We start from the raw sequence: 22,714 nt of genomic DNA, 5'->3' as shown, positions 1-22,714 counted from the left end.
ATAAACTACTGAATCTGAGAATTTCATCAGATTGTTATCTGTTATTCTCGCGAGAAGCGGAAAAAAATTTATGTTTGATTAAGTCTGTGTTTCAGGTTGAAGCGAATAATAAAATTATAGTTGTTATTGTTTCTCTTGTATTCATTTAAAGCTCTAGTATTGTTAGTTAAGGCTGGAATGAAAGTTCTAGCAGACTAGATCGTTAGACTAGTTTTAGAGTAAGCCAAACTCAGTTTAAGCTTATCAAATAAGTTGCAATCTGTATAAAATATTGTTACGGTTTTCTCATTTATTTAAGTATTTTTAGTAGAATTTATAATTAAAATTGTTTTATATAGACTTATTTAAAGAGAAAGCTACGCTGGAAAAATTAAAATACAGGAGCACGCGCCATTAACATTTTAATAAACATATATATCTCGTAATTGAACTCTTTTACTATCCATAAAAATCGAGAAAATACCAGAATGTTCTCGTGCAGGATTAAAAAGCTTATAAAAGTTGGATCAAAACATCTCAATTCAGTTGTTGTTCAACTGTTTATTTAGTTCTTGTTGTTGTCAGTAGCGAATTCGCAGTGAGATCGGATTAGCTTTCTTTTCCTTGAATTGTGTTCTGTATACCGTTTTAGTAGTTTAAAATATAACTATTGTGAGATATTGCGATATTGTACGAATATCTCCGAGGAAATTTCAGCATTTTCTTTTATTTCTTGGGCTAAGAATAAATTTGATTAACTTTTTATCGACTTGTGCATTCAATCCATTACGAACCCGTACGCACGCAACAATAATTTTCGATTAACGACCACATGCATAAATATTATTACTATGTATATTATTACTATGTATTATTACTATCTTTCATGATCTGATACTTCACTAAAAATGTAAATAATAATGTCCTTGTTCTTCCTAAGTAATACAGTATTTGACTTCTGATAAATCATAATTACCAGTTTAAAGGATTCATAAGATAAAATAATTCAGGAACTCTATTGACGTAGGTATGAGACTTTTCTTAATTCAGAACATTATTTTATTTTGCTCCAGAAATAAAAACTAACAGGTGACATCGCCAGTCTTAGGGTCAGTGAGGGAGTTGCCGTCTTTGTCGACGCACCAACATTCGTCCCGGTTGCACTGCTTTGGTCTGTAGTAACCATCATCTGAGCAGGTAGGAACGTAGGTTTCACCTGAAGAAAAATGGTAAGATGCACATATTAATATTTTGTACATGAAGAAATAAATCAATAAATTTTGTTTAAAACACTTTGGGTAGTTTGCTTTAGGAAATGTAATCATCTGGAAATATTTAAAACATTAGAATTTGTGGATTTTGTTTTTTATATGAATATTTTCTCTGATGTCCGTAAGAGTTTTTAAAAAAAAGGAAAAAATGAAGAAATAATATCGAAAACGTTAAAGAAATAGATCATCTTCTACTTTTCCATTTATATCTGATACATCTGCCACTCCCGGACCGTCGGACAAGCGAATGAAGTGGACATTTGGACAATTTTACAAAGATTCATGGTTGGCATATGAATGCACCCACGGCTGATTTAAAACTTATGAGCATTTGAAGTTGTTTTTGTATTTTTATGGATAGTAAGTTGTTTTTTCCTAATGATTTGTATGATTTTGTACCTAATTTTGTCCCAATTTCGGTCAAAAACTATGAGTGAAATGGTATCTCGGATTCTCATTCCCATCTTCTCTTTCTACCAGATATACGAGACCACTGCAGTTTAAGAATTACTTTACAGTATGAATAAACTTGACCTTGCTGAAGTCGCATGCTCTAAGCATACCTTACATTAGCAAAACTATGGAGAATACAAGTAAAGACAAAGCCAAATACGAGAGAATAACCTTACGCGTACTTAATATTTTGTCAGAGGTTTGACGAACTCTAAATACCAGAAAATATACGTCCCCTAAATTCTAAAATTTTCTGTGACTATTTTGAGAGATAAGTTAATAAAAAAGCAATAGTTATAGTAGTAAAATGGTACAGTTTCGCATTATAACGTTTTACAAGGTTAAATTAGATTATTTGAGGATGGTCAAGAGGATTGGTTAGTTAGCTTATTTGATTCTGATAAAGCAGTCAAGGGGTATCTGCCTAACAAAAGGGATGTTTTCGCGGAAGACTTTCTAAAAGAAACTGGCTTGTATTCACACTATACATGGGAAAACCCCGGAAACGTCCATGCAACCAGTCCATTTGCTAGAATTCGAATCTCAGACCGAACCCCCAGTGTTGAGCGATTTTACAGCTTGGTCGCTGGCGGACCCGAAACAAGAGGGCTATCTACCTAAGAGAAGGCATACCTTCCTAGAATGTCTGAGGAAAACTGGCTTGTATTTACGTTACATATGGAGAAAGCCACAAAAACCAATCATGCAGTCAACCTGTTCACTTGGGTTTGAACCCATACTCGGTCAACTACCAGTATTCAGCGGTCTTAACATGTCGGCCACTGATGGAGCCATATTACAAGGAAAATAAATATCAGAAGATGTCGAAATCTTTCATGGCTCTTTGTGAAAAAGTGCGTTTACATATATTAAGCCTAACATATATTACATACATTAAGTTTAACATATGCAATAAGGCTAACGTATATGTTAAACGTGAACATTGTGTTTCGGTTGAAAAATGGCAGCATTATATTGTTTTGATTGCTCGGTTCCGCCTCAAGTTGCTCTATTTTTTCGTTTCGCGAGCACACAGTTAAAAACTTCGACTTCTTCTATCAGAAGCTGCATAAAGGGGGAGTGATTGCATCACGATGTCATCACCTCGCAACAATGTGTAAGTTCTGCTTATGCTTCTTGTGGTATTTATGACTTTGTGTAGATTCTCATTTATGGATCACAGGAATTTATCTGCGCAGGCGCGACAATCACGAATATCTGAGACTTCAGGTATTTAGCTCCAATGGCATGATTATGTGAACAGCAGACGTATGATATTTTATCTCGGATGCCTTAACGACTGCACATGAATATTTATATATTCTGGACAAAGTGATAAAAGAGGCCACAATGATTAAGCAATACGCATAGTAACCAAATTACTCGATGGGATAATATGTAAACATTTTTAAAATGTTTTACGAAAAGGCCTCAAATAATATCACATTTTCTCAAAAAAAAATTTCAAGATAATGTGGCGTCGTTTCGCATAACGAATACGTTGTATTACGAAATTTCTGCACAATGAACGCAAGTGCAAAAAGATTGTTCTGTATTTTGAATTCAGTCGCCCGTTAAGAACCTTATGCGAATTCTGTCACATGTTGAAAGCGGAACTTTTTTTTTTTACTTTCTGGTTTTTTGTAGGGTTGGATTAATCATTACAAAAAATAAGCATGTGCTTGGAGCAACAAAAAAAGTCCCCGTGAAAAAATATTTAGGGACTCAGGAAATGGGACACTACAAAACATTTTCATTGCCGATTTTACCATGGAATACATATGCTGTAGCTAAATAGAGACCGAGAGAGAAGGAATGGAGAAGAAACTACAGTAAATGTATGTGGGAACACTCATATCTTTAAAGTGCTTAGGGTCTTATTGGAAACTTCCAAACCACAGCTACGCAGTCTTCTCCAATAAAAAGAAGTTGAAAAAAAATAGCTGATCTCTTCGATGATAATGTCCTGCAAAAATTCAGTAGTATCCTGAAGAACACAGAAACCCCTTTACACAGACAGCTTCTTGATAGCTGGATCTTCCAAGAAAACAAAGGCAGTTGTGCAAAAAGGTTAAGGACGAAACTCAAACTAAACTGGGTAAGGTCTGAGACATCAAGGATTCCGTAAAGTGGGAAGAAATCCAAACCATACCCAACTAGTGGCATCAATCTCAGCAACACGAAGTCGTTCATTACTACAGGACCATTCTGAAGCAAACCACTTATTTAGACAATTTCTGAAACTTAGACCTCCAAATTACATAGATGTGAACATCACGGATAGCCATATCTTTCACGTCTAGGGAAGATTGGAAAAATACAGACTAAACTGAACTTATGAGGTGTAAAGACTGTCCAAATACGTAATGTACTTAACTACTTTCATACCTAATAAATCAGTAAATTTAAACATTTTAAATATTTCAGGTGTTCCTAGCATTCTCTGAAAACAAATTTCTCGGATATTTTAAAACGTTATTTAGACACAGCACGGTATGGAACAAAAAATCTGCCTCGGCATCAGACTGGTTATTCAACAAACCAGAGTATTGCATATCGGCCACCAAGAAGTCCGGATATAAGATCATGCGAATATTATTTGCAGGCATAACATCAAGGACCAAAGTTTTGCAGCTTTTCTTCCTACAAGTTTGGATTATTTTAAACAAAAGCGTGCCACCAGCTACTGAGCCTGTTAACATCAACATGTTGAGATGTGGTTGGGGAAAATCTGACTGTCGTATTGATATCTGTCGTGTTATAAAAATGTATGTGTATTTTATGTGTATTTTAATTATGGCAAAGCACACTAGGGCTATCTGCCTAAGGCGAGGGATACCGTGGAGGGCTTTCTAAGGGAAACTGGCTCGTATACACGTTACACATGGGGAAAAACCACAAAACGCCCATGTAGCCAGCCCGTTCGCGGAATTCGGACCGAACTACCAGTGTTCAGCGACTTTACCGCTCGGCCGCTGGTGGGCCGTGTTATAAAAAAGTCGCATACAGAGCATTTTGTAATTTAATCAGGTGCATTTTTGGATGTTTTTGTTATAAACTGTGCAGGTATTTTAGCCGTGCTGATAAAAAAGTATTGTTTCTGGGAATTAAAAGTTTTACTTCTGTTTAATGTATCTATTTCCTTAAGGCTAACACTATGTTTCTCATGTTCCTGTTTAATGTATCTATTTCCTTAAGGCTAACACTATGTTTCTCATTTTCCAGCCTTTTCTAGTCTGGCACTCGGTCTGTAACATAGATATTATGTGCTTCTTTAATTAAACAAACAAACAAAATTCCGGGTCGTTGGATTCCGGATACGAAGCCACAACTACTTTCATTCTATAGCATGTATTATTTAAGTAGGTATTTAAATCTTGTGCAGGTTTCCAGACTTCCAAACTTCTGTAAATTATTAAAATTTTAGATTATTACGAGCTTCTGTAGATTAGTTAAGTCTCGTGCAGGTTTCCAGACTTTCGAACAAAAGCAGTATGTAGTTTTTGTGATTTCGGTCAATTTTTTGTGAACTGTCCACTAAAAAAGGTTAGATAATTATGAGAATTATAAAATACCTGAAAGGTTGGCTTCGTGTCTCTGTCTGACGCACTCGCATGCCTTGATCTTCATAGAAGGTCGGCCGATGTTGGTGCCGTCTCTTGTGTAGCATACGCACCACTTGCTGTTCGTGAAGCACTGTTTAGCGGCGTAGTCACCATTCTCATCGCATTCGGGGATCAGGTGGATGATGCTCTCCGTAACGGTGGCATTCAACCTCTTGGCACGATCCTCCTGGCAGGTTAACTCCTCTGTAGATAAAGCATAATAAAGTGAGATGAAGAAAATCTAATGCACATTCAGTATGAATGAGATGATGGAATGACATTTCAGTTCATGTTCTTGATATAAAATAATTTGGTTAAATGGTCATCTACTCAACGTTTTAGAGTTGAATGAAGAACAATGTATAGTGTGGCCAGCTCATAGTTTTGTATTAACTCTTGTCATGCTATTTTAATTTAATGAAATGAAGCATGTATGAAAAAAATTCATGATCATCTGAAACTCCTCCTCGTAGATCCCATGAAACAACATTGCACAAGTAGTTTTCACGTAGGGGTTTGCATTCATATGGCGAGAGATTAAAGAATAATCAGATTGGTTTATATAAAAAGTACTGAATTACTTAATAATGGAAAGGCATTCAAGGCTTATCTATCTAAGGGATACAAAAGCCTACTGGATTTTTTAATAGAAACAAATCCCTATTTATGTTATACATAAAAAAAAACACCTAAAAATTCACGCAGCTATTCCATAGCATTTTCGGGAGCAGAAATCTGGAGGACGCTGATGAGGCTTCACAAGAAGGATTTTCTGCAAGGTCGCAACGACCGACCTTCGTCAACGAGCTACGGGGTACAGACATAAATATACGCGCTTAAAAGAGCTATGTTTTATTTGTAAATATTTCCAGCAAATATGTTAAAAAACGGTTTAGTTAAAAATATCAGTCTAAATGAGTTTATCACATTGCATTAAACTAGAAGGGTTTATTATAGGGACACTGGGACGCTTTGTATTGCTATTTGTATATTTGAAATACATGGTATAATCAATATTCTTATTGCGCTCTGTAAAAAAAAACACTGGAATGTAGGCCTTTCCATTTTAGGCAATATCACATCCTAAATAACAACAGCCTAGTCAGAAATAGTTATGTAATTCAATAAAGTGGGAAAATACAGAATTCTTCTACATGAGTATTTTGAATTAGTCTCGGGGAACATGCCAAGCAGAAACTAAATGCAAACATTATCTTGCCTTTTTCTTAACTATCCCCTACTGATAGAAGGAAATTCAACGGGAGATCTAGTTTGATTTTATGCAGATAATATCTTCTATTACATGGTTCAAAGTTTCAATAATTAGGAGTAATACAGGTATGTTCGAAGTTATTAATCAGAGATATGAAACTGTCAAAGCGAAATTCTTATTTAGCATAATGCACGAGAAGTAACCGACATAGAGGATCAGTTAGCTAATATATGCGCTTGCAGTACTACATTCAATTGTCAGGATTTTAACTTTTCAGAATTAGCTTTTTTCCTAGGCTAAGTAAAACTAGAACTGTTACGAACTGATTTACACGTTTTTAATTTTTGAAATAAACAGCATAAATATTAATTAAGCTAGTAGTATTATAAGACAGTAGAATACAATATTTTAAGCTTGTGTGACATCTAGATTGAATTATAACATTCAGTAAATAGTTAGCTTAATTGCAAAAGCTATTGTACACTGTGTGTATGCTTGCTGTATTTTGTTTTCTTCTCGAGTCATTACTTAGCCGTAATAAACATTCTTTCTACTAACTGAATATTAGGAAAAGAGGTATTTAATTTTAGACAGATGAAATGTTAATTATTAAGACCTATGTAAATAAAATTAATTTTATTCTTTTATTTTAGTAAATAAATAAAAATGGTTAAGTTTTTAAAAACGAAAGCTATTTCATTATTTAATTTTTTCAAAACAAGTACCTTTTGTATTTTGCTTCAAGGAAATAAAAAAAACGTTTTAGCCATATAATTATGGTTTAAATATAACGTGATAAGTAAAATAATACCATTACAATAAATATGCATTTGATCTAACGAAAAAACATAATTTTCCAAATTTTTTTAACATCCGGATGAACAGTAACTCATACAGTTCACGTGTTCTAAATTTCACTGCATTTGAAAAGGTATTAAGTCGATTTCTAAATGGCCGTCAATTCAGCATTAGCTTTCGGAACATCTAATTTTAGTTGCATGTCTAACAATGCACTTGGATCTCATAGATTTTTTTTTTTTTTTTTTTTTTTTTGATTTCACAGAATCTGAAAAACAATTAAGGATTTTTTCACTGCTTGAAATAATTTACATTGAATTGCATAAATTAAGAGTTCTTAGAAGGCATTAAATTTTAATCATTCCTGCTTGTCTACTTGTTGCTAGCGAGTTGCATAAATTTTCTCTCAGTATTTTATCTGCTACTTCTTTCTGAATTTATAAAAATTTCTAGAAAGTGCTTGACCTTTCGAAGTCAAATTTCCTCCACGAGATTAAAAAAATTAACGTCTGGAATAGTTACCATTTGTTTATTTGCATTGGAGCTGATAAGATTTACGGACTCTGTGCTTGATGCACTTCGTAATCTTCGTAATCTTAGAATGGTACATGCTGACGGATGGTGTTTCGTTATAAATATTTCAAACTCTGTATTAGGATTTAAGTGCAGAATATCAGATTATATCATATCATAACATGCAGGATAGCGAAATCTCGTGACTCTTCCCTTGTGGAGATTTTTGACTTTCCTTTTCTTTTTAAAGGAGTTTATCAAAAGTTAAAGCTAAACAAGAATGGGTACAGACATTTCGATTAAAGATAAACGTACGCATACAATTCATTTCATCGTTTCTGAGCTATTTTTTCGCTTTTATATTATCAAACAAATTGACTCTGAGGAAAGAATTATAAAGTTGCTAATTCCTCAGAGACTGTTCTGAAAGATGATGCTCTTAATTGAAAATTACTTTATTCTATTCTTCAAATTTCGTCGACTCAGGGAACCTATAAAACTATTTTGTTTGGGAGGAACCCTTACAGTCCTCAGGAAAATAATGAAAATATTTCAATAGTTTGGAGAACACTGTTTTAGACGAATTTTCTCTCTACAGATATTTCAAACAAAAAAAAATGGGTAGAATTTAATTTAGGATTTTAGATCATATGAGCATGATAGGCAACTGTACCTTTGAAGGCAACAAAATGCAACTTCCAAAAACGTTTGATGTGCTACAGCTGTTGAAAAGATTTATAAACAATAATGGTTCATATTGTTTGGCTCAGAAATAAAATTTTCTTCACTAAGTTATTAATCTAACAAGTGATATTCCTACAGACTGAATGTCTGTAAAATTATGAGAGCTGCAGCGTATAAAAATCAAAACCATATTCAAATATGGATAAATAATAAGAAAAACTCGGAGACTACTTTTAGTAAAATATTAAGACAATGTAAAATTTTTCATAGAAGCTGACAGTCAACAGATTTACAGGGTGATCTAAAAGTTGAGCACATCAAACTTTCATAAAATTGTGAAATTCCAGAATGGATATTCACGACAAACTGTTTCAATGGATGAAATCCCTTTATACTGTTACAAATATGTCACTTTAAATATTAGTTTCAGTGTATATTGTTAGCTTTAAAAATAATTTATTTGGTGAAATATGAAGATGCCCTTTTTCTTAACGAAACTGAATTTTTATAATTGAGCTCGGTAACCTGATTTCGAGAAACTGAAACTTTCACAGTAAGAAATGAAGTGGGTCTCTTTCGAGTTCGGACAAAATGAACAAAGTCAGAAAAAAATGTCGCAGTCACTTATAAACAGTGTATAAAAGATTGGATCGCAATCAAATTTATGCCCTGAGAAGTGGTGCTCAATCATAAAAGATCGTTCTTTCTAATCGTTCTACGTTGATAGTCTTCAATTTGCACTAAACAAGCGATTTTTGAAGCTAATAGTTTAAACCGTAACTGAAATTTCAAGTAATATTGTTAATTGAAACATCTACTGAAAACATTTACATTCTGTAATTTTTCAGTTTTTAAAAGTTTCATGTGTGTACCTTGATAATCAGCTCGTATCTACTTTTATTCAAAAGCAAACTTCTTTACTCACCTCTTTCATCAGCGAAAGCAACAGCCGCGAGGCACAGCTAAAAATAAAATAATAGAAAATTAAAACGAAGCATTATCATATCAAAATTTTCTTTAATAAACTTAATATTATACAAATCGGTCATTCAGGATCTATTTAAAATATTCAAATAAGACAAAAATCTCGTGTTTTCAGTTCAATAAACAGATTAAAAGTTTAATAAAAAATGTTAATTGAATTTAAATATTTGGTTAAGGTAAAGCATTTTAAAACTATCTGCCAAAGAGAAAGGAAGTATTCGTCGAGCACTCGTTTCCCTTAGAAAGTCCTCGATGAAAACCGATTTTAAATTATTTAGATTACGGCACAACATACAATGGCTACTTGCCTGAGAAGAGAAATGCCTTCGTAGAGGGCCTTTTAAGCATACCAGCTCGAATTCATCTTACACTTCGGGAAAAGCACAACACTTCTCACTCAGCCAGTCCGCTTGCACAAATTTGAATCGGGTCGAACTACTAGTTTTCAGGGTTTTTATCGCTCGGCCGTTAGTAGACTAATTTAAGGAAACTGGCTTGCATTTATGTTACCTGTGAGAGAAGCTACAAAATTGCTCATATAACCTGTCCTTGCACTGGATATGAACTCGGGTCGGACTACCAATGTCAAGCCATCCTACCCTTTCGGCCACTGTTTATTTTAACAAAATATTATTTTATTTTTTTAATTACTTGGAAAATCAGATTATATTTTCAGTCTCAACATTTTTTTTTTTTCTCTTTTTATATCTATCTTTTTCTCTTTTCTTAATAGAATGAGAAGATAAATTCTCGCATGATGCTGGAAAACCGATATCATATATTGCAAACGTTCAGATGTCAAAAAAGTTATATTTAACAAACGAAACTGCATTCATAATCGTATGAATTTCATATTAAAATATAAATACTTAATTCATAATTATAAATCTCAGACTAAATTAATAAACATTTTGTAATAGTTTTCATTAATAAAATATGCATTATTCATTGTAGACATACTAACTTAAAGAAAGTGAAAGAGACAAGAGATATTTTTAGCCAAATAAAATATCATAGCGGTTTTAAATCAAACCATCTAACATGTAAATGCAAAGTACAAAAGCGTGCAAAACTGAGATTAATATTGTCCAGAATTAAAGAGGTAACCAATTACAAAAATAAAATAAAATAAAATTTGAATTAATTGTAAAATATTAAAATACACAGTATAAATAGATATGAATTAGGAAACAGAAATATATACACACCACACATATAGAGCTAAAAGTGCAAGAGCTTACCACAGCCTGGATACGGTACTTCTCAGTTTTTGAGATAAATTGTAATTTTAACTGGAGGGCACTTCTTTTACAAAAACAATAATTTCAGCAAACAAATTTTAATAATAGTTATGCCTTAAAAATCGATTATAACTTCTGAATGCATGCTTGTCCTTCCCTGGGGAACAAACATTTTGACCTAGGTTGAAACTTATAAGGGGAAAAATGCCCCTCCCACTTGTCAAAGGTTTATTCTCCAACAGCGTAATGAATTTATAACAGCAGGTGAGTTTTTCGTTTCTAAAACTACTACGAGTATTCATTCCAGTCATTCGTTTCCAACAGTACTTGCTTCCACGGCAAAGAGCACCTGTACTGTTTTTGAAACAGTGTAACGAATTACGGGAGAGAAGGGTTGTCATTTTTCCAGAAACTTACACTTGTTCTCAGCTTACAGATCAACTTTCAGATTCAGGACAAAATTTTTTCCTGTCACATTCTCCTTGACAGCTAGAATTATATCGACTGGAGATTGCTGTAAGAACGTAATGGACTCTTCTTTCTTCGTAATCATACCTACACACCTCCGTTAAACTTTCCTTCCATAGTTTCATATTGTTTCTAGCATTCTCTCTATTTGCATCAGCGACGCTTTAACCGTTTTAACTTTTCTTCCATTGGTATACTCGGAGCAAAAATGAACTTTTTTTACCTCTCATGCCTTGAAATAGTTCATTATACTGCATATTCAGAGCTTAAATTCAGCCAGAGGCCAGCTGAACTATTTCTTAGTTTTTAAGTGAAATTGTAATTCTAACTGAAGCCCCAAATGAGACGAAGTCCGGCATTTTATTTTATTATTTATATACTTGACATTAAATTAATTATTTATTAGATTGTTATTAATCTCTTCCCATTTTATTGAACTTTAATTTTAATTATTCGAATATTTTAAGTATGTTATTAGATTATTATTTATTTTACAGATTTACTTTTTTTTTCCCTCTTTCTTGACGGCCTTCCTTAGTTGGTCTTCTAATTTCAGAATGACATTTCTAATTTCAGAAATTAAGCCCTGTGTACATAAGCAATAATTTGATACAATCTATACAATGTTTTAGAGTAGGAATGGTGATATACAGTTCCATTTTATATTCATTTGAAGCCTTTGCACTGGCTCACCTTTGTTTTTGGACTTTGAGTTTTTCAGGTTTTTTTTGCAAGTATCAACTACTAAATATTAAAAAAATGACATTATTTTTTTGTTCACATACACTATTGATAATATATTTTAAACCTGCTTGTTTTGAAAAAAGTTATTCAAAACGTTTTTCGTAGTAAAAAAAATACTCAAAATGTTTTGAAAATAAACCCACATAAATGTTCGGACACTTTGAATAAACAGTCTAAACTTAACACAAACATGAAAATAACGGAACATTCAATATTTTTTTAAGCACCAAAATTCTTATTCCAAAGGCAGCGAAACATCCCCAAACCTCTATCTGCGCACATACATACCTCCACCCGCGTTCATAACATTAAGCAATAGGTTTGTTGAATTTGTTTTACTATTAATTCATCTATTGGACTCAAATATATTAAATTTTTAATTTTCTGCAAGTAGTACATTGTTATAATATGACAAAACTTTGCTTATCGTGGATTATTGGGAATGCAAGGTGTAATTTTCCTTTTTTTTTTTTTTTTTTTTTTTTTTTTTTTTTTTGTTGTTGTTGTTGACGAAGAACTTCCTTCTTGATGATTCCCTACTGTATCCTGTGCTCTAAATGACTCTTCTATAATCTTTGCGGTTAACTTTTATTTCAAACCATTCTACTAAATCTGCCCAACATTTAATGCACAATTTTTAGGTGTTGTTTGATTTTTCATAGAATAAATCCGCGATTAGTTGGTGTTAGCTTGGAATGCGTTCCAGACTCCAGTGCATTTCGAACAGTCCCACGCAATTTCCATCGTTTTATCAGATCAAAGATACTTAAATGTATTACATGTATTTTGGGGGTATATGGAATACTTTTGTCTTCCTTAAAAAGATGAATCATTAAATTTTTAACAGAATTGGTCATTACATTGTACCACCTTGCCATGCTCTCTTCAGATTTTGTTTAATATTTTGCAAACAAGTAAAACCTGCCAAATGCAGAAGATAATTCTTATGATATGTTTTAATTTAAAACAAAAAATTATAGTAAGAAACACAGGCTACGAAAATATTTCAAAAACATTTTAGTGTGTGCAAAGGATTATGTGAGTAACTAAATAACAAACTTTTTTTATTACAAGGAATATTTTAATGACATTCATTTTACAACAAGCAAGGCTTAAAATAGAGCGAAAATGATGTATTAAAAAGACCTGAAGTCAATGTTTCAAAATTTAGCACATCATCTATGCAAATAAATTTAAAATGTACCAGTGTTGAACACAAATGTGAGCCATTCTAATTAAATGATGGAAATAAAGCGTCAGACATCTGCACATTTCAGTTAGCTATTGGAACTTGTAGATCTATTGCAATTGCGCAGATCGCTAGTTCCTTTTTTAGGCCAAGTAAAATTAAGATTGTTACTAATTATATACTTTTAATATGTTTTATTGATTTAATAAAGGTAATGGATTGCAGTATGTATTTCTTCTTTAAGGATTTGAGATTCTTTTTTTGTATTCGAAACGCTATCAGTGTGGTAAGGTTGGTGACCCCGGCCACTTTTTATTCAATTGCAGCTTAACAGGCAATAATCATCTGAGTCACCACTCATTCGAAGAGGCGAAATTAAAAGAAAATTAAGTGAAATTATCAACTATTGTGCAGTACAGTATGCTCTAGTGAATAGACATTATATAATAGAATAGAAAAGGCAGTGTGATGGATAGCCTTAGGTAGAGCTCTAAAATGTATCAGGACTTATGATACAGATCTGTTGCAGGACTTTATGCATGATGACTGCCATGGGCATTATATTATTGATCTATGTATCATGGACATATCATGGATTTATGTAGCATGATTATTCTGGACTTACGTATTATTGTTAGAATCATTAACTTAGATAACATAAACTTTTAAGCTATACATTTATGTATGTATGAGGTAAAGTATTTCATATATGTAATACTCTGTGTTAATTGTAAATGTACATATTTTTTAATTTAAATATATGCCGTGTGGTCTGCTAAACCTTCTGTTGGAGAAGTCTAGTTAGTATCAAGTGGTATCTAGCTGGATGACTAAACATTAATAGGAAAAGCCAAAATAGTTGTCATCTTTGATGGTGTAGAGACATTAGGTACATTTTGGAAGCAGACAAGAAGAAAAATGAAGCAATACCTTTGCCGGGAATCAAATCACGGACCTCTGGAATACCGGCCCAGCGTGCAAAACCACTACACAACGAAGGCACGCTAGGAAGGCGTGAGAAATACCTTATAATGGTATAAAAGTATATCATCCTTGGTTGCTCTTTTAAAGAAGCAATTAATTAATTTATAACAATACGTTCGATATGTAGATTGGTTTGCAATGTTCAGAAAATATGTAGTATAGCTCTGACGAAACAGAAATTAATTTGTTTACCAACTGAGAGATCAACATTAAAATCATATTAATTTAACAAATACTCACCAAAAGAACTCCTACAGTTTTCAGCATGGTGGTAGCTCTGTAAAAATGAACAAAACAAATAATTATAACATCACTAATCAAAAGTTAATATTTGAGTTAAAAATTATTACTAACACACTGAAGTTGGTGATCGCTTTAATAAGAAACTGATAAAAAAGGCGGGAACCGTAGCAAGTCACTGTTGTTCACTTCTTTTTGATTCATTATATATTAATATTAAAATTGCGGATTTTTTTGTTATGATTTGAAAACAATCACTATTACTCTCACTATATTTATTGCTATGAGGTCAATCGAATACGATGTTTCATTTTTATATTTAATTGCCAATTGTACAAGCATAAGATTGTTTATACGGTACTGCAGGGGAAAAAAAAAAAAAAAAAAAAAAAAAAAAAAAAAAAAAACATTTTTATCGCAAAAGTAAGAAAGCAGGCATTTTAATAATTGATTTTTTCTAAATAGAAAAGGACATAAGAAGAAACGAAATTAAATCTCCTTTCAATATAACTGTACATTTTTGCATAATGGGTTTTAATGTTAATTAATAATAATTCAAGCAATTATTATTATTATTATTGTATGATGGGTTTTAATGCTAATTAATAATAATTCAAGCAGTGAGTTTTAATGCTAATTAGCAAACAAGATTTTAGTTTGCAAGAAAATCGAATTGCACTTGAAATGATATTGTGAAAATTCACGAGAAAATTAAATATCGCACGAAGCTATAAATAAAAATGCATTTAATTTTTTTTTATTTCAGGTTTCAGTCAAAGGCCCTAAAATGCGAAAACAAAGATTATTAATTTAACTATCATAATATTTTTGATTATACATGACTAAAAATAAAATCTTTGGCTGCTACCAATATAGGATTTTACATCAAGTGAGAATGTTGAACGAACTGTATATATGCATTCTTTTACTTCAATTTCTATACTAGTACTTCTATTTTTACTTGAAGCTTTCTCAGTGTTATTATGCAATTCGTTTATGAACTCGCGATTTTATTTTTAATCATATATGATCAAGAATATCATAGCAGCCGAAAAAATTTTTACTTTCAGTGCATTTCATTAAAATCGTGTAATTTAGAAAGTTTGTTTAGATATTTTATCTGATAATTTTTAATCTATAGAATATAGAAAAGTAATAAAGGAAGAAATCACTCCCTCTGAAAATATAAAATTAATATTCTCTTGAATATGGCATAAGATTACATTCACGTCACCTAAATTTTTGTTTGATTATCTCATTATCATTTGATCATCTGATCTTATTAAAACCTAAAATATTGAGGCTTGTAACAGTAAAATATTAATCAAAAACAAAGTCCAACATTTAGAATCAGTGTAAATTTATAAAAACGTAATTTACGCTGATTCTTAATGTTGGACTTTGTTTTTGATTGTTATTCAGAGTGATGTTTAACTAAAAAGTAAAATATTATTTTTTTAAATTTGAAACCAAGCGTTTTTTGAAAACTGCCAAAATTCTTTGAACTTCAAAAATTATAGAAAAAATTCGTTTGGAAATTTATCTCTTATTCTGTCCGACAGTGAAATGTTCTAAATTCTGAGAGGATCATTTTTAATTTTTAAGCGAAGATATGGGAGAAAAACTCGCTATTAAATAAATAAATAAAAAATAATATCTAAAGCTGTGTGGGGAGAAAAAATGTCTTACGGAATATTTTGTTCCAAATGTGTGAAAAATTTCAGTAAAATCAGCTTAATAGAAAAGAACAAAATTTAATTTCGAGATTAGACCCCAACAAACAAAATAACATAGAAGCAGATAAACGAGGTTATATAAAGCCGTGTGAAAAAATTTTAAAAATTTTCTTTAATAATTCTTAAAATCACGGATTATAATTTTATGCATTTAATAAACCGTAAGATCTCAGTTAGATCTTAAAGCTAAGAAGAAGAAATGAGTTTTGTGTCAACACTTACCTCAAGAAACTCAATGATCAGTTTCTGGTACATCTTTCATGATAAACCCGATTTATATATCGAGAGTCCTTACAAAGCAGATGCTTATTTTCTCAACACTTTGCTTTAAACAATCTGATCACAGGTGTAGTTACTTGGGAAATTTTAGATGCCAACCCTTCTGCATCTTAGGATAAAGGTCAAAATTCTAGAAACATTCAATTTCTTAATCAAATTTGTTCTTGGTTTCTAAGATATTGCTTTCGTACACGTCACGGCGAAGCGTCTGCATATCATTAAAATTTAGTATTTTTTAGTTAGGCTCACAGATATCTAGGGCAGGGTTGATAAACAACTGCAATGGCTAGCAAGTTTAGTTACATCATTTATTTTAACATTGTTATTTCACTTGGCGTGGGTTATGAAATTATGGAAATGCAGATTACTGTATTGACTTGTTGCATTTTTACCGAAACTTTTGAAATTTACAGATTATGTAATTTAAACAAAGGAACGATTGTGGCACATTCTATTGTTTTGTATATTCTGAATTGTGATTCGCTGCTAACAGTTACCTTACATTACAAAAATAGCCTTTCGTGCGTTGACCTAATTGATTACATAGCAGAAAATGTTTTCTAGATATCAATAAAATTCTTACTTATTTTCTGTGGTTCTGTGATGTTACCGGGTAAAGAATATTATTGCAAACTTAAATAGTAGACTAAAACTTTGAAGCGTATGGAAATCATTCCTAGCAAAAGATTCCGCCGTAGGTCTCAAACTGAAGTTTGTCTGTTTTAGTTTAAAACCTGTGGTAAACAAGCCCTGATTATCAAACAGACCCCCAAGACACCAGGTACAGAGCCTCGCATTTTAAGGGCCACAGATACCATCTTATAATTTCTCATAATAATATAAGAACAAGAAAAATGGATGTCGACGGGCAAAAGAAATCTGCGTGGAGTATTCTAAATTGTCATAAGTCTACTCACGGAATACTCATGGAATTAAGGTTTTTCTTCTTGAGGTATGTATGTAAAAGTGGATTGTTCGTTAACGAAGGTTCGACCTTTACTTCTTTTAATATATTTACAAGCTATTTTTCGCTTCAGCTCTCACTCAGGAACATTTAAAATGGACAAGAATACATGGAATGCAAAGCAAAGCCAAACATATATATCCCCACTCAGTTTCTATAGAAAATTCCTATTATTCTTGAAAATACAAATTTTCTTCTATTTCTTAGAAAGATGTTCTACTAAATGTGCGCTTACTTGACTGCATTTTTGTTTTAAAAAAGACCAAAGGTTCTAAAGTTATTACAATGTAACATAATACTAGGAATCTTTTAGTATGAACATAGCAGTGCTTGATAATTCTTGAAACAATTAATTTTAAAATGTATGAAAAGAAACAAAATATATTTAATAATTTCTTATATAACCCAAAATTATAAGCGTTTTTAGCAAATGTTTTACGATTGAAATTTGGGCTCGATTATAAAATGGATTTCAAATTAGTTTACAAACAATTCTAACACAAAAATTACATTGTAGATTGAAAGGCATAGGTCTTTATCTCGAGCCATGCCTAGGTGAATGTCATTGTTATCCATTTCACCATTTAGATAGTCGTCATCCACTTTATAGATAACATAACCTTCATTATTGTCCATAGCACTGCTTAGCAAAAGCAATTAAATATTGCAGAATATTCGATCCCGTTTTGACCGGGCATCTTTCACTACATGAAGAAATGAAAAATTACATTGTCTAATAAAAACGAGATTGGAACTGAGGGAAAGCAGTTTTATGCAAAACACTTCCAGGAGTTCTTAGAAGTTCTTTGTACTGTGGCTGCTTGCAAATATACTGATGAACAAAATTAAGAGATGGAAACCCTTTTCCCACATTTCTCCTAAAATACCACACAAACAGTTGGTTGTCGTACAATTTTACTGTGGCGCTGGTGTTTCTGAGATGAGTTTACATATTCCTGTGGGCGTCGCTACGCTAGCAGATGTAAAAGTCCACGTCCAGATGCTCATTCAATTCCGCTCTGCAACACAGTAGTGATTTTTATTGTCTTTCTTGAACAATCTTGTTATTCTATGCTGTTTATTAGGTAAAATGAGTATATATCACCGCTTAGATAAAGGTATGAGAAGGAGAATCGTGTTTAGGCTTGAGGTAGGGCAGTACCAAGCTCAGGTTGCAAGGGAACGTAACATCAAACTGGATATGACATCAAATGTCATCTCCAATTGGTGGAATCAGTTAAAAAACAGTGGGACAGTGTCCAGAAGACCCGGACAATATCTCCTGAGATCTACAACGACTAATGGCGACCGGTATTTGGTCATTTCAGCCAAGCGCCAGAGGACGTCTACAGCCATACAGTCTCGTAACCTCGAGACTGCCACAGGAACATCAGTTTCAAGGAAGACAGTTGTCAGAAGACTCCGTGAGATAGCACTGTATGCCAGAAAGCCCTCTATTTGTATCCCACTCCCTGCCTCCCAAAAAAAGAGAACGTTTACAATAGTGCATACAACACCAAAACTAGACACAGCGGGTTAATGCTCTTTTCACGGATGAGTCTAGATTAAGTTTACAAACTCATTCTCGGTGATTAATTGTATGGAGAGAACCTGGGACCCGATACCATCCAAGAAATATCATGGAAAGGAACCAATATTACCATATTGGTCCCTTTCCATGATATTTCCTTTTCATGTGGAGGAGTTATGGTCTGGGAAGGGATTATTAAAGATACCACACACCGCTCCATGTGTTTGACACTGGTTTCGTGAATGCCCAGAAGTACAGGTAGGAGACCGTACAGCCCTATGTACAGCTTTTTAGGGGTGCTGTTTGCGCTGAGTTAATTTTATGGACGACCATGCACGACTACATAGGGCCCGTATGTTTGATGACTATCTGGGAAAAGCAAGGATATTCACCGATTGCATTTGCCAGCCAAATATCCTGACCTTAATCCTCTCGAACATGCTTAGTATGCTCCTGGAAGTGTTATTGCAATACGCCAACCCCCATCCAGAACCATTCAGGAGTTAAGAACTGTCATTGTGGAGGAGTGGGTGCGACTTCCACAGGCACTCTTGTACTCTCTTGCTAACAGCATGGCTACTCATTATGCACGCTGTCTGTTTGTCACAGACGACCACACACCATAAGAGCCACATTTTTACTGCCATTTTTTAACCTCAAATTTGGACCACATTAGACTCTTGGCCATAACCCTTGCTATTGAATGGCATTTTATTGCTGTTTTGTACTCATTATTGTAATGCAATAAACCATACCCATACATAATTTCATTTATTTTTAACCAGTATTTCTCCCGATATTTGGGAAAAATTGTTCCATTTCTTAATTTTATCCACTAAACTGCAGTGTACTTACTGCAGTTGAAAGCCAAAGTAAAATCTCCCGAAGCGTCAAATGTGTGCATGATCAAAAGTTGGGAGAATTGATAAAATGAAATTACTTGCGCCCAAACTGCTCCTTTCTTTCTACAAAGTTCTCAGTCTTACTTTTCATACTGAAGCTGAAGGCGGACTGGCACCTTAACTTCAGTTCATTTCATAGCTCTAATTAAATTAAACTCGCACGATATAGCTGGATTTATAATAGAGGTGGACAAAACCAGTGTTTTGTTGAATCAGATCAAAACCGTTCTTCCTATGAACTGAATCAGATCTTTTTTACGACTCACCTTTCATCAACAGTAGCCTTAACGAATAAAATCCGAAACAAGGAGTGAATCAAGAGCGGTGAGCAAGGATGAAGGGAAGAATGGAAAGAATTAAAGGAGAAATGGGATCGGGAGAATCCACTCATGTATAGCTAAATCCCTGAACTGATGTGTTTCAATCGTATTTTTGAGATTCTCTAAAATCTTTTATTTTAAAACAAATAATAATATGGAATAAAAAAGTGTTCAAAATGTTGAGAAACGACAAAGATTAAACACACTTTTAATATGAACAACAATTCTTTTCTCCTCTAAAATGCGAATCGAACTTTCCTGGACTGTTTCCAATAAGAGTTCTCGGTAGATGAAGTCTAAGCGCGTTACCGCTCAGATTTATAGAATCACTGTTTGTTCGCTAAGTTAGGTGAATTGGTTCTTTGAATTGCTTCACGAGTGAACAGCCCTTTCTAACTTACAAAGCGATTTTAAATTTAGCTTATGTATGGGTTTTCAATTTTGGCTGAAATTTTTGTACTAAATCTTACCTCTCGGCTTATATTCTGAAATACACGGCATGCGCTTAGAAATTTATAAATACTTTTGCTGCAAATTTTAATTTTAATTCTTATCTCGCAAGGGAAGCACAGTAGGCAAAATGTTGTATTACGAAGGCCTTTATTAAGATGTTCTCTGTTAAGCTTTGAAAAACGAGACGTAAAAATGACGTAAATGAAATGCAACAATTTTGAAAATATCTTGTTTAGTAATGATGTATTCGTAAAGAAAGTAAAATAAATATATTTGGAAGAATGATAATTTATGTAATAAGAATTAATTAATTAAGTTATTGTGTATTTTTACAGTGAATAAATGTTGTATAAAAATATTAGATAAATGAAAATTATCTCATTGACATAACATATTAAAAGGTTATATAAAGAGGCGCTAAACGTGATGTATTCCTCTTTCATTTTTGTTTACTGTCACCATCATGTGCATTGGGAAAGAATGAACACCTGATAATTTTGATAAAATGGTGAGTATCATCACAGAAGTCGTGCATCTACTATGAAGGATGCAAAATTAATTTCCAAACTCCATGCATAGATTTTAGAAAGAGGTAAACAACATCTGTATGAGCCATATTCACATTGAAAAGCATGACAGAACTGGCATGAAGACGCAGCAGAACACAATATAGAAAGTAGTGTAAAACGCATTATTAGGTCAAACTTAGCAGCACAACAGATAACAGACACAAAATATAGTTTTACAAGAATTGTTCAAAGTTCGGACCATCCGCAGTGATGCCTCCTAATTCCAGCCCCAAATGGATTGCCAAACATTTTCAAAGGTACATGTATTTTGCAGATACTAGCAGCAGCTCATTCATTCCTGTCAGCTAACATGACGTGCCTGTCTTCCAGCCTAGCGCAACATGAATCAATGCATGTTCTTCTACGACGTCGTAAACTTACTCAACACCGCCTCCCCGTTTCCCATCCTGTTTTCTTATCTGAATACTATTCACATTGATATTCTGTACCTCTCAACAGAGTTTGTACATGAAATTTTGAGACACCCTGCCCTTTCTTACATATTCTGTTCCTTTTTTTAAGAAAAATAAAACATTTTGAAATATGTGTCAGTCTGTTGTCAATTCAGAGTCCGAAAAGTTAAGAAAGTGCACCTTTATCAATCTCGAAATAGGTATCTTAAAGTAGAAGAATATAATCCTTATAAGCGGCGTAATGTTGCATCAAAAATTGCTTAACCCGGCGGAAGGCGCACCAAGAAAAGTTACTAGAACGGGCGCGTGAGGTATCACATACCCCAATATTTAAAATACAATAAAAATAGTATTATTTAGTTTTAAAACTTTTTTTTTTGTTCTCGTGTATTATAAATAAGTGAATAATAATTGGGTTTTAAAAAATTAATTTCCGAAATAATTTTAGAGTTAAAATTAAGATAAATGAAAATAATAAACATCATGCCTCTAAGTTTCATTGCATCTCTAATACACCATGCTTTTTTTATTTCTTCCCACTTTGAACGAAATACATTCATGTGTTCTTGGCACAGAATGTTTTCACATTTTAAGCATTAACGTTCTTCTGTCCTTGGCGCGAGAGCAAAAAATTTAATACATCTTTCATACTTAGTTGTTTCTAATTTCATGTATTCGTTTTAATTCTTCATCGAAACTTCTGCTTTTGTTTTGCATGCAGTACGTCAATTTCTTGGAAAAGTATTAATCTCTGATCTTTGTTCAATACATTTTTTCATTAATTGTAATGCTAAGTCCTTCAAAAACAGACTTATGTTTCTTGTTGGTGGATTAGCAGTTCAATGTAATATAATTCAAGCGTTTATTACAGCAACATTCAGTGCAGGAAAAAAAATTACCATTGGCCACCTTCTCGTTATTCTGGAAACTGAATAATTGACTGACATTTCATCCCACATATCCATTGCTCCTTTAGTCATATTATTAAAACATATAATTCCTAACGTTTTATTTTCTCCAATAGTATCATCTATAGTATGATCGTTATATGATGTTATAATGTTATAATGATCGTTATATAAAGCATAAGAACAGTTTTTCCTTTTTTAGGAACATCAGGAATTAATATTTTATCTTTTTCGAAACCAAAACATTGTAGAAAATATTCTTAGTTTCATCTT

The 22,714-nt window shown here is 32.8% G+C and overlaps 1 protein-coding gene across 1 annotated transcript; it reads right to left on the bottom strand.

Moving 5' to 3' along the window:
• Positions 1-1,015: 1,015 nt before the first annotated feature.
• On the bottom strand, positions 1,016-16,370 carry LOC118194872 (U20-hexatoxin-Hi1a-like). Its single transcript, XM_035366083.2, has 5 exons — positions 16,325-16,370; positions 14,367-14,403; positions 9,442-9,478; positions 5,279-5,512; positions 1,016-1,195 (listed from the first exon to the last, which is right to left on the bottom strand). The coding sequence occupies exons 2-5, from the start codon at positions 14,391-14,393 to the stop codon at positions 1,062-1,064; spliced, it is 432 nt and encodes a 143-aa protein (XP_035221974.1). The 5' UTR covers positions 14,394-14,403; positions 16,325-16,370; the 3' UTR covers positions 1,016-1,061.
• Positions 16,371-22,714: the final 6,344 nt, after the last annotated feature.

This window comes from Stegodyphus dumicola, chromosome 3, assembly GCF_044657685.1.
Source record: "Stegodyphus dumicola isolate Sdum_Otavi_A_Nest chromosome 3, ASM4465768v1".
In the NCBI taxonomy this organism is placed as follows: Eukaryota; Metazoa; Arthropoda; class Arachnida; order Araneae; family Eresidae; genus Stegodyphus; species Stegodyphus dumicola.
Note: the sequence above shows the minus strand (reverse complement) of the source record. Positions and strands in the feature narration are given on the sequence as shown.

What these genes read in the sequence shown, in the direction of transcription:
- LOC118194872 (XM_035366083.2), bottom strand. Translation starts at nt 14,393, where the DNA reads ATGCTGAAAACTGTAGGAGTTCTTTTG. An exon ending in AAACTGTAGGAGTTCTTTTG is followed by an intron (nt 9,479 to 14,366) that starts GTGAGTATTTGT and finishes TTTTATTTTTAG; the next exon opens with CTGTGCCTCGCGGCTGTTGC. An exon ending in ACACGAAGCCAACCTTTCAG is followed by an intron (nt 1,196 to 5,278) that starts GTATTTTATAAT and finishes ATTTTTCTTCAG; the next exon opens with GTGAAACCTACGTTCCTACC.